Genomic DNA, 14,933 nt, shown 5'->3' on the forward strand with positions numbered 1-14,933 from the left:
CGAGGCGTCCTCTTAAACTTTGTATAATGGTTAATGTTGTGGTAGATTCAAGTCTTGCAGATCACATTCAATCTGAAAATTGTATATATTCTGCGAATCTTCCTGAGAAACAGGGAAACTTTTTCTGTTTTAATGGAACTCATTTACTATGAAAATTGATAATTAACTATATTAGCATTTATTTAATATGCATGCATTTCACAGTGACTTTCAGTGTCAGACTATCAGATGCTTATGATGTGGTAGTCCAAGAGAAATTCTTCTAAAAAAATTTATACATTAAAGTGTGAAGTAAAAATAGTAATTCTATTCATTTTCAGCATTGTAACTTATTTCTCATGTTACATTATGAAAAAAAATCTTTACATTTCAATTTATTATCATATATCTTGTTTTAATATGCTATTTATTAGTTTACTTATGTTGGCCCTTTGCTTGATTCAGCTATCATCGAGTATTGAAGAGGCATGTTCTAGTAATCAAGCTGATGTTATTGAACACTACTATCAGATAAATTGTCATGTGTTTTTGTCGTCGGAATCAAAGAACCCTCTCAAGCACTATTCAGCTCGGTGAGAACATTCAACTTGTATGAGTATCTTATCCTATTTAAACATTATTTCTGGGCATGTATAGCTAATAATTCATATGTTTCCTGGTTTCAGGTCGTTAATGAAATTTCCACCGCAATATAGGTCTGATATTGCATCATACCTAAGTAAAAATTTAATTAATTTAATGGAACACGATACTTCATTCAGTTTGAAGCATTGTCTAAATAAAGTATCTGACTGTTTTGATAACTTTCCAATTGGAATTGATGCTATTTCATTGCGCCTTGAAGAGGTGTTGCTCCACATCTGCAAGTGCTTAAGACATACTTTAGAAAACTTGAGGTATGAAATTTTATCAATTTTATTATTTAAACGTAGCCATAAAATGATACCTTATCATTAAAAATTTCTTCTAGGCATGACATGTGCATATGTGTGTGAAAATATATTAATAACATTGAATAAATGAAGTGTATATTTATTTATTCATCATAGATAGTTCATAGGTATGGATAATATTTGAATTCCATTTCCAAATTTCACTTGCTTTTACTCTGTATACATTTTGTTGCTGTCATTTGAAGCATTGTATTGAAAATTTTTGTGAACCCTGTGGCTGCTTAATTCTCTGTTCATGGCTCAAGCACAGCAAGATTTTCTTCTGAATGTAAAAATGTGAATATATCTCATTAGCTTAGTTGTTCTTTCATTTCATGTCGTATTAAAAGTAAATTTTGTTCATCTTCATTGAAGCCAGTAACTAAACCAAAGTCCTACATGTATATGATGTATCTAGATGGTAAACAGTTGCAATATTATTATCGTCAATGAATAATATTTGTATTTTTACGTGTATAATTACACAAATTACGCCTTTAAAGATGTCATTAAGATAGAGTTACAAAGGAAAAATTCTAAGAATACAGTTGGTGAATAGGAAACAAATGCTCAACATTTTTTTGCTAAAGAAATTTTTGTTTTTTGTGAAAACATTTTTGAGGTGTTTAACGTTTCCTGACTGGAGTAACTTGACAAGTTCGGAAACCCTAACCCACTATGGGTTTCTCTAGGATGGAAGAAAGTTTTATTTGTAAGGATTCAGTGAAATCCTGAAATTTTAAGCCATGGATGTACACAAAATAATTTCATCAATTGGGCTTAGTGGACACACCAGGGGCTTCTACAATAACAGAAAATGAACTCAAAACATGTATGAAATTACTGACCCTATATAATAAAATTGCTGTTTTATTTTGAATTATAAGTGACATGAATAAATGAGTTCAAAAGTAAGTCTAATAAAACACCCCACACAGTTGTGTTAATGAGAAAAGTCATTAGAAACAACACAAAAATTGTGCTTACAGTCTGGTAATAAAATTCAATTAAATGATAATATATGCTTATTAAGTTTTTCTGAAATCATTTGAAATAGTTTTTAGCACTGCCAGACCATCCCCATCCTGTCTTTTCTCTACAACTGTAGAAGATAGGCCTCCTGGTAAAATGTTGAGAGTGCAAACTAAAACTTAAGTCTTTTTTTATTTCCTTAAATGAAATAGTTTGTTATTTCAAATTACTGTTTGTTAAAGGCTATGGTTTTATGTATCATTTCCATTTTTAATCAGTGAAAAATACTATAAATGTCAGTAAGTAATTTTATTTTTATATCACATATTTATTTTAAAACATTCTTTATTGAATTTTATAATGCATGATAATTGAGTTAAATGGGATCATTTTGTGGATTGCTGACATTTTGATGATACATTCAATTGTGCATAAATTCATTTTATGAACCTATTCAATGGGACTCAGTTTTGGATGGGCATCAATGGGTACAGAAATTTAGCCAAAAATGCACTTTTATTTGTTGAATAGGTGTGGAGTGATCCATGTTTTATCTGAAAGTGTTTTAAACTGGTCAATTGGCAAGGTCCACGGACTGCTGGTGACCAAAAAACACTTGGTCCCTGTGGCAGCTAACAGGGTGATGTGAGATGTATTTAAAAGGTCCTTTTCTCATTGTTTCTAATACTTTAGCGATGATCTTTCACCGATGGAACAGAATGATTTGATTGCCACCACCCATTCTGCTTTACGAGCTGCTGTGATAATTCTTCAAAAATTTCTTTCAAGAATTAAATCAAATTTTGAAACTAATTACTTGGATGCAAAAAAAACTGTAAAAGATATGCTACAAGCATGCACCCAACTTTTAAACCATGAACTTATCCCTATGGATTCAAAATTAAATTGTGGACTGGTGGTCGTGATTTTAAGCTCAGTCGTGTGTGCTAATGGAAATGCTTTGGTAAGTTTTGAAGTTCTTCTTATACATAGAATATGTTTTTATAAGTTAATTCTGCGTGAATTTTAACCAAGGGTTTTAAAATATTTTTGTTAATCTGGGAGCCATTTCTTAAAGCTATAAGTTGACTTAGTCTTTATAATACTGTCTGCAATGTGATACGTATAAAACTTTCAATTTCACCCACTAAGTAATGTAGGCTGTACCATTTGTTATCCATAATGGTTTCCTGAGGGGATCAAGAGGGTGAGGTGGCTATTGTACTGGCTTCCCATCCAGAGGGTGCGGGTTCAAATCCCGGTGGTGTTGAATATTTTCAGAGGTATCACGATCCCTACTTAAGGTGCTATGTGGAGGGCACTTTGAGTGAGTATGCCGTCCGTCGGATGCGACGTTAAGCTGCGGACCCCTTGGCGCCTTTCGTTAAGAGTAGGCTAATGCCGACGCCGGGTTTCTCTCCACCCTTCATCCTTTCCTATTCATCCCCTATGGCACAAATGACCTCTGCCGTTGGTTGCTTCCCCTAAATACTACTATACTACTACATGGTCTCCTGATGTGGTTATTACTTCTAAATATAAATAGACATGTTGCTTCAAGAAACAGGCCCTTAACATACTGACCTTTTTCATTTCCTAATGGATTAATTTGCAATGTTTTATTTAGATTTTTCCGGGGCATTTCATCATTAGCAAAATAAACAAAGCTGCATGCTCAAGTTTAAGAAAAGTTAAAAGAAAGCCTCATAAACAAACTTAACTAGACAGAATTTTGAATTCTTTGAAAAAATTTCCAGTTTTTTAATACTGTCTTTTTTAATATAAGTGCATGAAAAAATAATTACAAAAGGTGTTATATTACTGTTCGTTACTTAGTAATTGTCTTAATTTTTTATCCATAGGTTCTAAGCAAACTATCTGGTGATAAGTCTACAAAAGAAAATGTTAGTTTTTTGGAAACTATTGATTTTAAGTCAAAGCTAGCTCAAATGAGTGTGTGCTATGGGCTTCTCAACATTATTCCACTTGAAGATTTATGCATATGTGAGGAAAATGGGAAAAAGTATTTCATGGATGTAATACTACGGAAGCTTGTTTTTCTCAGTGAGAGGTGGGTTGTTGACAGTGATGTGATTTTTTTCCTTGTGGTTAAAGGGTTGTGCCAAAATAATTGATTGAAAGTTCCCTATGCAGTGAAACACAAATGCACTATAGTTATTACTATTATTTTTATTTTTGACTGATCATTAAAACTTGAATGAATTATGTGCCTTCTCCTTCACTAGTCCTCTTAAGAACTACCTAAAAAGAGACTGGAAGCACCAAAAATTATTCTAGTTTCAGTCTTGCATTTCAAATACTTTGTGCCACTATCTCAAAAGTGGTATCAATTTATATTTCTCTCTAAATGCTAGTCACTTTCAGTGACCTTCAGCTGAGGAAACTTTCCTGTCACGTAAACACTGGTACCTTAAGTTTCTGTTCTGGTACCAGGGTCAAAGTTGGAGACTAAAAAAATGCTAGGTAGAGGATTATTGTCCTTGTTACTAATCCAAAGTATTGTTACCTAAGCGACTGAAGGTTTCTTCCTTCAGTTACAAGCACTTCTCATCTTGCTCAATCTATCTTCATGAAAAAGCAGGTGATTGATGTTTGGGGATGTGGTCTCCTGCCATTTATTTACTGGTCGTGGACTGATACTTTTCTTTCCAGTACAGACAACAACCTTTGCTTGGGCTGCAGCAGAGCTCTTCAGCAAGCTGTCCACTTACTTCATTCTGCTACAGTGAAGAGATCTTCTCATAATTGCCTTGAAATGCTTGCAAGTACAGATATTTTAACATTGTGCATAGACTTTGTTTGGGTGGCTCTTGACCATTATGTGGACTGTGTGCGGCATTCTGCAAAAACAATACTCTCTGATTTAGTCCAGATCGGTGATTTCATATACAACAAAGGTTGGTGAACATCACAATGTTTTGAATATCATTCAATCGATTGTTTTTAATTTTTAATTGTAAATAAAATCCATTTTTGAAATTAAATATCTTACCTGTGAGGGTATATGAAAAGGAGCTGAGCTTCAGAAACATAGAAAATTGAAGAAAATTAATTTCATAAATCTCCAGGAAGTACTGTATTTCTTGGCACATAGATCCATTGTTTTAACTCCGAAATGTGCTCTAAAATTAGTTACATTTGATGGGCTGGGGGTACAGGTATGACTGCGACGTATGAACACAACCCAATTAGCTGGAAAAATATGTACTGTTAAGTACTTTTTCCCACATCAGAAATAGAAAAATGGAGTCCTGCATTACAAAATTGGGTAATATCACTGTTTTGAGTCATTTTTGAGCAAAAGAGTTTTAAAATTTTGTTGAAAATACTTCCCAAAAATTCCTAAATAAATTGTAAATATATACAGAGTAGCATGTGTAGTTTCATCTTATGTGTAGTGCTGCTGCCAAACTTGATATGTGTTGGACTTGGGGGATGTTGACTCGCTGTTAATATACAGGTATGCATACATTTTATCTCTCCTGGTAAACTCTTGAGTCTACAGAAATTCAACCTTAAGTAGTATTAGAGTGTCATTAGTCATAGAAAATGGTTGCTTTTAATGCAAATATTGATGATATCAAAATATAACAGAAACTAAGCATCATACAAAAAGGAAAAATTATCAGAACCTCATGGAATATTAAGCGACAAGGTTGTATTGAATTTAAACTTGAAATGGTGAATTATGCTTCTAAACACAGAACCATGCCAGCTGAAGGGCGTTTTGACCCAGTGGTGATGAATTTCTGGAATTGAATGATGAATAAACGGTATGTGTGTGGTGGCTTATTTTTCGCTGTAGCAATTCAGTTTTGTTCTTATTAAGTGTTAACAGATAAATACCGTGATATTTTCTGTCTGATCCAAGTATTTTTCATAAATTCTAACCTGAAAAATCAAGAGTGCATCTTATGGACCAGGAAATGTCACGTGCATACCTGTATTGCTCAGGAAAAGACATATTCTATGATATACTTTGGATCTCCATGCTTTTGTCTTCAAGATTCAACCACAACTAATCCTGAATTGATAGTTTATTCATATTAGGTACATAATTGTATATTTTGTATTGAGAGGAATGGCTAAATTTTGCATGATATTACCGTTATATTTTGTTTGTTCACCTGTGCCATTTATCAAGAAGTTCATGTTAACGATTTGATTACAGGTGTGTACTTGCAATCTAAAAATAAAAGGATGCAATATATTGATTGCGTTGCCTGGGGCATTTATTTAACACAGATTTTAATTATTCTGATAGAATTGTTTATGAAATATTGTCATATTGTTGATTATGGAAGCAATATTGAGCTTATTTTTTATACCATGTAATGGAAAGTGTGTCGAGTGCTGCAGGTGACCCTCAGGCTCAACATTTGCAAGTTCATATTACCATTTCAATTTCACTCTGCACTTTGCCTGTTAATATCAAGAAAAAAGCTGTTGAATTAAACATATAGGGAACAAACGGTGTTCTGGGGAACCATTTCCCCATTTTTACGAACAGAAATGAGACAAGTGCACTGACTTAGAGGATATGCAATTTGCCAAAATGGTATTGAATTTCATTCTTTGTGGTTTCCATTAATTTATATTTTGGGAATTTTATACATATTTCACCAATTTATTCAAATGAGTCAGCTCATTTTGTGGTTTTATTGGTAACAATTATGAAGTAAAAATTCTATCAATGAAAGTAGTAAATGCTGGGTAAATGAAAGGTGATATTTTCATGAAAAAGAGATCATGATAGAAATATGGCATGATAATGTAGGAGATTTGATAGATATCATAGAAAGGTAGCATGATATTGTAGAAGATAAGACCTTGGAATAGGGAGGAAGATATGGGGTAGAATAATACGAGGGTAATTTGAAAAGTTCTCGGAATGGAATAGAAATAAACAACTTACCTCGGTGAAACTTTTATTTTTCATTGTAGTCTCCCTGCACACCAATGCACTTGGTCCAACCATGCTCCAATGTCATGCTCCCATCTCGAAAATTAGATTCCTTCAGGCCTGCTAAATGCCTGCTTGCTTTGGCGTTTCGTTATTTGTTTGAAGAGAATCTCTGTCCTTCATGGAAAATTTTGAGCTTGGGAAGAGGTGGAAATTTAATGAAGCCCAGTCAAGTGAATAAGGCAGGTATGGCAACAGTTCATATCTTATTTCACATATTTTTGCCATGGCAATGACACTTAAGTGTGGGCGTGCATTGTCTTGGTGAAAGATGACTTTCTTCCTTGCCATGCCTGGCCTATTTTCATCTATCTTTTGCTGTAGTTGATCCAGTAGATTAGCATAGTGTTGTCCAGTAATTGGTTGACCAGTTGGACGATAATCTATCAGCAGAGTCCCTTTTGCATTCCAGAAAACTGAAGCCATCACCTTTCTGGCTTACCATATTGTCTTTGCTTTTTTGGTAGTGGTAAATCAGCATGCATCCACTACCTTGAATGCTATTTTGTCTCTGGGGTATATTAGTGGACCCAAGTTTCATCCATGGTCACAAACTAGCCCAGAAAATGTTGTTGGTTGTTCTTTAAATAGGTGAAATAATTGTTCAGAAATTTCCATTCTGATGTGTTTTTGATTCTACGTCAAGAGTCGTGGCACCCATCTAGCAGATAGTTTTCTAAAATCCTATTCCACTGTTAAAATATGAAATGCCATTCAGATGACATCCTTACAGCAATTTCTCGCGCTTTCAGTCGGTGATCCTCCATGACCATTGGATGCACTTTTGCAATTATTTCTGGGATAGTGGTGCATTATAGCCGACCACTTTGCAGATCATTATCTAAGCTGTCCTGACCAAACTTAAACTAGTTTATCCACTTGGCACCAGTTGAATATGAAGGAGTAGAGTACAAAGTGTTCTGAAAGCCAGCATGAATATCCTATGCTTTCATACCTTTCTTTATGAAATACTTAACCGCTGTTCAACTCTCAATTTTTTCCATCTTCACAAATTACTACACAGGACAAAAAGGGGATCGAGATGGTGCGGTGGCTATCGTACTGGCTTCCCACCCAAAGGGCCCGGGGTCAAATCCTGGCGGTGATGAGTATTTTTCAGAGGTATCTCGATCCCTACTTGAGGTGCTTTGTGGAGGGCACTTTGAGTGAGTACGCCGTCCGACGGATGGGACATTAAGCTGCAGGCCCCTTGGCGCCTTTCGTAAAGAATAGGCTAATGCTGATGTCGGGTTTCTCTCCACCCTTCATCCTTTCCTGTCCATCCCCTATGGTGCAAATGACCTCAGCAGTCGGTCACCTCCCCTAAATACTACTACCAGGAACAAAAATAGAGAGGCATCCGCATCATAGATCTCTTCCCAGAGCCCTGACGCATTGCATGTTTACTCATAAAGGATTTACTATTACTGCCCGGTAAACTATTTATGCTAGTGCTGACATCTGGATGTGATTCCGAGAACCTTTCAAACTACCTCATGAATAATATTTTTTTAATATTTGGCGTTATTATTTTTATTCCACCTACTGCTCATAATTTGAAATAAGGGAATTATAGACTGGACAAGCATTGGGAAGAGTCGAAAAAAGCAAAATCTGTAATGCATGACTTATCCTTGCCTTTTATAGAACTACCATTTTCTTTTATTCAAGTTTCAATTTAATAAAAATATGACAATCTTATTTTCCACTTGTGTAAACCATCTATCTTATATGTTATCAAAATTTTTGTTTCCAAATTTTCTTGTTTCAGGGGGTTCTGATGTCAATTTTGGAGATGTTATCATCAATATGGTTGTCAAATTACCATCTTATAAAAAATCCAAGTACATTGCCTTGGCTGTCCTGGCTAATGAATTTGGATTTAAGAAATTGAAGAATGTATTCCCGGATTTAGTCTCTACTTTACTAGAAGTTTTAGAAGATCCTTCAATGTCTTCACATGTAAGGAATCATATCCATTTCATTAATAATGTGAATTTTTAATTGGTGAAATATGGAAATATAATCTTCCACCACCCAAAATTAATGTAAAAATTGGTTAATTAAAAGTGTAGTTCAGCTATGAAAATTTCAATTGAACATTGCATCTAACCCTGGAGTAATGTATGCTACACTTATTTAATATTAAGAGGCAGAAAAAGGTAGTCAGTCCAATGTTGTTGTTTCTGTAATGGTATCTGGTTAATCAGTGAGTTAGTTTTAGTGATGATATCATTTGAAAAGCATTATTTTGGTCAGTGATGTAAAGCCTTAGCAATCTGGCTCATAAACTTCCTTGTAGCAAGGGAGGCAAGGCCTCCACAATCATCAATGCATGAAATCTCTGTACAGATAGCTCAAAAGAAGCAGAAAAAACTAAATATCATTATAATTGTAGAATATACAGCTGACCTATTAAACTCATGTTGAAGGCTAGGGAGTTTGAAAACATCCAACAATGCATAAAGGAAGGAGGTCATATGTCAAGTTTGTGTAAATTAAGATAAGGTTAAAAAAAAGAAACTGCACTTCCACATGAAGATTTAATATTTCACTGTGCAATAGTGAAATATTAAATCTTTATGTGGAAGGGAAAACTTTATTTTTTACCCTCATCATGAAAGAATTCCACAAAGTTAAACCTGAAACTTATGTTTAAATTAAGATAGTAAGACAGTATAACATAGTAAAGAAAGACCAGTAGTTGTAGAGTAACTTTTAATGCAGTGAAGGTGAGTCCACAAAGTTTAAGAGGAGTAACAAATAGCAAATGAAGGTGGAAAGTAAAAGAATGATACTAATGAACTCTATTGCTCTTGTGCCCTTGTGATACTATATTCTACAGCTGATACTGATTCTTCATAACATAAAGCATTTGACTTTTAGGATTAGTTGTAGTCTGGTTTAAAATGGTCAGTAGGTTTAATGTGTAGCCCCATGTGCATGCCAGCTGAAGCTGATACTTTATCTTCTATGGATATAAGGCTAATGTGACTATATAGATTATCTTGTCAAAGCTACAATTTTACTACATAATTGTAAAGTATCATGATAGTGAAGGCCGTATTTGGCAATGATAATTTATTTATTGAAGTAATGCTGTATTACGTCCAATGTAGAATTAAGTACCCAAGGGGTTGGCTATAACCAGCAAGTTAGAAGTGATGTAGTAGTGAACTATTTTTCTGTGGGTTAAAATGCTGATTTTGTCCCCTTAATGCTCACTATTTACGTTCAGAATTCAACTTTTTCCCTGATACTGTTTGAAATATCAGATTGGTCATATCCATGGAAGAATGTAGTGAAAAGCATCATTAGCCAATTTATCTAATCAAACCATAATATTCACTTAGTGGAAAAAAGCAATGCATATTCATAATTATAATAATTTGCTTTTATTTCAGGCATCCAATGCATTTGAGTCTCTGATGATGAAGAATTTCAAAGAAGAAAATGAAGCCAACTGGGTGGATATTTGGATTTTTCCTTTATTTAATGCCTATTCTAAATCAAAAGTGTGCTACATTCTGGAGAATATCATAGCTAAAGCTATGACCATATGCCCTGCTATAATGAATTATGCCATGGCATCTTTAAAAGAAGATGCCATTGAGAGTTCAAAATTGAAAGTTATTATTGTTTGCCTAAAAACTGGAGCCAAACTTGGTATGTTGGACAAAGTGTATGCACAGACAAATGCTTCCAACATGTGGAAAGGAATAATCAAGTATGATAGTTTGATGCTGGCATTAGTAAATGGTGATGATGAGGTTGGTGTTTTGGATGCTTCTCGAGAGTTACCTAAACTTTCACTTTTACTTAAGCTTATGTGAAGTTTCAAGCAAAATGTGTCAATTTAAAATTTAATCCTTATAATACTAATTGGTGAAATCACTTTATGAATAGCCACTTTCAAAGTTACCATCAATCTAGAGTTCTAAAAGCTGTAAGCATTTTAATTGATATTTATTAGTTTATAAAAATGTTAACTTTTAAGTGTAAAAAATATCTGGAACTTTAAATATTTGTTATGGTGTCAATTTATTAATTGCAACGCACTATCCTTTGCATATACCTCTTATTTATGTAGCACTTAATATTTTCTAGTCACTTGATTAGATACTTCATTTGTGTAACAATAATAAAAATTCATATTTTTCTTGGCATTGCATAATATTATGTAAAAGGTTTCTAAAATTCATTTATATTTACACTTCTCTTATATTTTCAGATTCGATTGGCAGCTCTATCCCTTATTGTGGAATCTAATAAAACAACTCGGAGCTTTGATACTTTAGAACTAGAACTAGTAAAGTGTTTTTTGTGGTACAATATTAATTCTGATGGTGCATCTTTAAAACAAAAGAATTTAATGCTCCAAAAAAAGGTAAGCTCACTAGTTACGAATATCATGTAATTATAGAGGGAGTATTAGAAACATAAATTTGCACTTTTCCTCATTTATTTTTAACGTACAACATGTTTCAGTTCATCAAACCATCTTCTGGTTCAAGACAAGATTCAAATTGTGATAAATCATATTTATACCTGTTTGAGGAAGGGGGGTAAGAATAGAGTGAGGAGTAAGGTAAGTGAGGACAAAGAGGGAAAATATGGAAAATCCAAAGGAAACAGAGAAGCTAAATAAATGGATAGATAAAAAGAGGGGAGGGGGGAGATAAGCAATTGTGGTCATAATTTAGAGGCCGGTGACAGGTAGTAGGAAGGAGGGAAGCATGCAGAAGGGTTGGGTGGGAAAGGGGACATGGAAAGAATTGAGGCAGGTTGAGAGATGAGGTATAAGTGATCATAAGGAGGACATAATTGGGGAAGGGTTGTTCGACACATACTGTGAGTGGAGAGTAGGGGGTGGTTGGATGGGAAAAAACAGAGGGTGGAGTCTGTTGGTGAGAGGGAGTTTCATAGTTTGCTGTGGAAGCAGGATTCTGAGGAGAGGAGAGTGGTTTATAAAAATATTGTCATTTAAAATAACATTCATATTAAATTTTACAATTTCAAGTTGCTCCAAAATTTCAAGTCTTTTGCCCTATGTTCGTAGTGTAGAATCCCCGGATTTAATTGACATAAGTAGGATGATTGTTGTAGATGCTTAGCTAGGAGTGATATTTCATCAAAAGCCTTCCAGCGTCTTTCATTATCTTTTATCCTGGTCTTGGAACTTCTATCGGTCTGGCCTGTGTAGTGCATGTCACAGGAATCATACTTCCCTTTGTAAATGCTGGGTTGTACCATCTCCATTTCTCTATTTCTTTGGGTTTTCCATATTTCCCCTTTTTCCCCCCTACCTACCTTATTCCTCACTCTTTTCTTTCCCACCCTTCCTCAAACAGGTATAAGCTTGATGTATCGCAATTTGAATCTTGTCTTGTACCTGAAGATGGTCCGATGAACTGAAATGCATTGTATGTTACAAATAAATCTGTGGAAAAGTGCAAGTTTGTTTTCTCATAATGACAAATTTCCTTTGCATCTTGCCTGAATCTGTTGAGTATATACAGAGAGTATTGAGAAAATATATTTCTTTCTAAGAATTATAAAAGTACTGAATGAAATCTAACCTTTTTTCATTGAAAGAGTCTCCAAAAATTTAGTACTCGGCTTAGAATGTCGATATATTAAAAATCATGAGAGGTAATATATGTACTTGAAAATTACCATGTATATGTATATTTTAGATACAATATTCTCTAACAGGTTCATCTAAAAGTGGCCTATACTAACACTGTAGTTAAATACTTTCTAATGTAAGTGCATGTGTAAGTTGCATTGCTCTGTGCCCAGCTCTTCCTGATTTTTGTCTCTAATGGGAGATTTCTTTGACTGTTCAATGGATATTGGTGTGTGTATGTATACATAGCATTCCCCATAAATATGTATGGAAATTAAAACACTATTAGGTGTAGGGCTAGGGAAAACAGGATAGAAAACATATTTAAATGAAAACAAAAAGATAGTAAAATTACATCGAAAAAATATAACCTGGGATCTTAGCCAAGAACCTCTTACATGCCAGATGAGGACTGTGCCAAGTTAGTTGGTAGAGCATTGTCTGGCTGGTATGTGAGCACACACTCATGCACATGTGCATTTATTTATTTATGTAATCCATCTGTAATGTGTTTGTCATCCTTCTAATAAACCTAATTTTGTTTTTTCTTCAGGTCCTAACAAGAATTAGAGAGAGTGCTTATCCCCTCATGAAAACTGTGAAATTGAAGAAGGAAAATGATCCTCAGGTAGTCAAAGCAAGAAGAATTTTAGAAGCTTACAATAAATATTTGAAGTGGCTATATATTTTCTGCTACAAATGCTTATTTCCTGGAGCTAATTCTACACGGCAAGCATCGGCATTGGAAATTTTAGTTTTGATAGATGAGATATTTTCATCTGAAAATGGCAAATTATTGGGTGTTGATGGGAGTAAACTATTTGAATCCAAGGAGCATGAAGATTTCGCAAATTTGTTGCTAACCTGCTTGAGGGACAGTTTTGAGAGCAATAAAAATTTGGCTTTCAAGATGTTGATTAGATTTCCCACAGAATCCCTCAGTTTCAAGGTAAACACTACATGTAGAACTTAGGGGTATTTTTTATTTGACTAGTCAATATTGTGACTATCACTGTTCCCATCAAGTTTAATAATTTTGAAGATTTGTGTTGAGCCATATTTTTCCCTAGAGTAAACAAAATTCTGAGTAATATTACTTAAGGTATCATATAGATAATTGAAGTTGACCTTGAACTTTAAAAATGTTGCATTATTTGTTCAGGAGCAATTTAAAAATAAGTTTGAAAACATGTTTCGTCCTCTTGGCAACATTTTATTTTCATATTGAAACAGTCAATGTATATAAGCCTATTCAAGAGTATTGATAGCATGGACTCTTCTCGGAAGCAGGCCCAAGTTATTTAGAATCTCATTTTATTATTCTAACTTATATTATTGTATTGTGTAAAAACCTCAAGTATGTAATACTTGATCTCCATGGAAAAAGAATTACCATTTTGTGTTCCATTTATTCTTGACTGGTACTGTTGCCATGTTTTTCTCTAATCTTCTTTCTGTTTGCTGTTTCTCTTACATATTATTATTATTAAAATACACATGTGCTAATAGACATTGTCAGGTGGCACACAAGTCCCAAATAATTGCAAAAGATAGTACATAAAACCAGACTTCAAAACACAAATCTCTTTAACAAAACAAGTGAATCCCCATCCCATTTACAGCCATTAATCAGCAAGAAAAAAAAAGATAAATTAAAAATAAAATTAAGCTATTACATATAATACATCACACCACACATCAATCAAATTATTACATATATGCCTTACATCTATTCTTAAAAGTATACACTCTGTTAGGAAAGGGCTCGAATATTTTTGCAGGTAAGGTGTTCCATTCAACAATTGTTCTATTTAGAAAAGAAATTTTTTTTTATTTGTTCTCTGTGCCCGGCATTTTACCTTAAATTTGTGATCATTTCTGCCTATAAAATTTGGGTTCCCCGCCTCTTTCCTAAGATCTGCCCAAGCTTTCTCCCCCTTCAGAATTCGGAACATTCCACAAAGTCTGCTTACTTTCCTTCTAGTTTCTAGAGGTTCCCAGCCCAGCGTTTCTAGCATGTCAGACACACTCTCCATCCTCCTATGCTTCCCCAGAACATATCGGGCCGCCTTTCTTTGCACCTTTTCCAGTTTTTTAATATGACCTTCTTCATGAGTGTCCCATACAAGAGAAGCGTACTCTAAAATTGGTCTTAGTAGGGTCTGATAAGCCTTCTCCTTGGTTGCTCTAACGCTCCCTTTGAAGTTACTCATTACCCAATGAAGAGTTTTGAAAGCTTTCTTATAGATGTACTCCACATTTAGCCCCCACCCTAAGTCCTTAGTTAAATATACACCTAAGTATTTGACAGTATCACTTCTAGGAATGACATTTTCTGAGAATTTATATTCCCTATTGTTTCAATTTACCTTATTGCTAAAAGTGATGGATTTGCATTTGCTAACATTAATATCCA

At 34.2% G+C, this 14,933-nt stretch overlaps 1 protein-coding gene across 2 annotated transcripts in view; it reads left to right on the plus strand.

The window, feature by feature from the left end:
- Nucleotides 1-14,933, plus strand: part of THADA (Thyroid adenoma-associated protein homolog) — a 45,214-nt gene that overhangs the window by 1,944 nt on the left and 28,337 nt on the right. Inside the window, exons 2-10 of one of the 2 annotated variants that reach the window (XM_071591557.1) lie at nt 445-572; nt 666-896; nt 2,598-2,868; nt 3,767-3,975; nt 4,578-4,822; nt 8,660-8,850; nt 10,293-10,658; nt 11,120-11,275; nt 13,071-13,466. In XM_071591557.1, coding sequence (XP_071447658.1) covers nt 445-572; nt 666-896; nt 2,598-2,868; nt 3,767-3,975; nt 4,578-4,822; nt 8,660-8,850; nt 10,293-10,658; nt 11,120-11,275; nt 13,071-13,466 — 2,193 coding nt within the window. Of the gene's footprint in view, nt 1-444; nt 573-665; nt 897-2,597; nt 2,869-3,766; nt 3,976-4,577; nt 4,823-8,659; nt 8,851-10,292; nt 10,659-11,119; nt 11,276-13,070; nt 13,467-14,933 lie in introns of those variants that run through there. The other variant, XM_071591558.1, reaches the window with a different exon arrangement.

Source organism: Hetaerina americana, unplaced genomic scaffold (assembly GCF_022747635.1).
Source record: "Hetaerina americana unplaced genomic scaffold, ioHetAmer1.1.p SCAF_49, whole genome shotgun sequence".
Classification (NCBI taxonomy): Eukaryota; Metazoa; Arthropoda; class Insecta; order Odonata; family Calopterygidae; genus Hetaerina; species Hetaerina americana.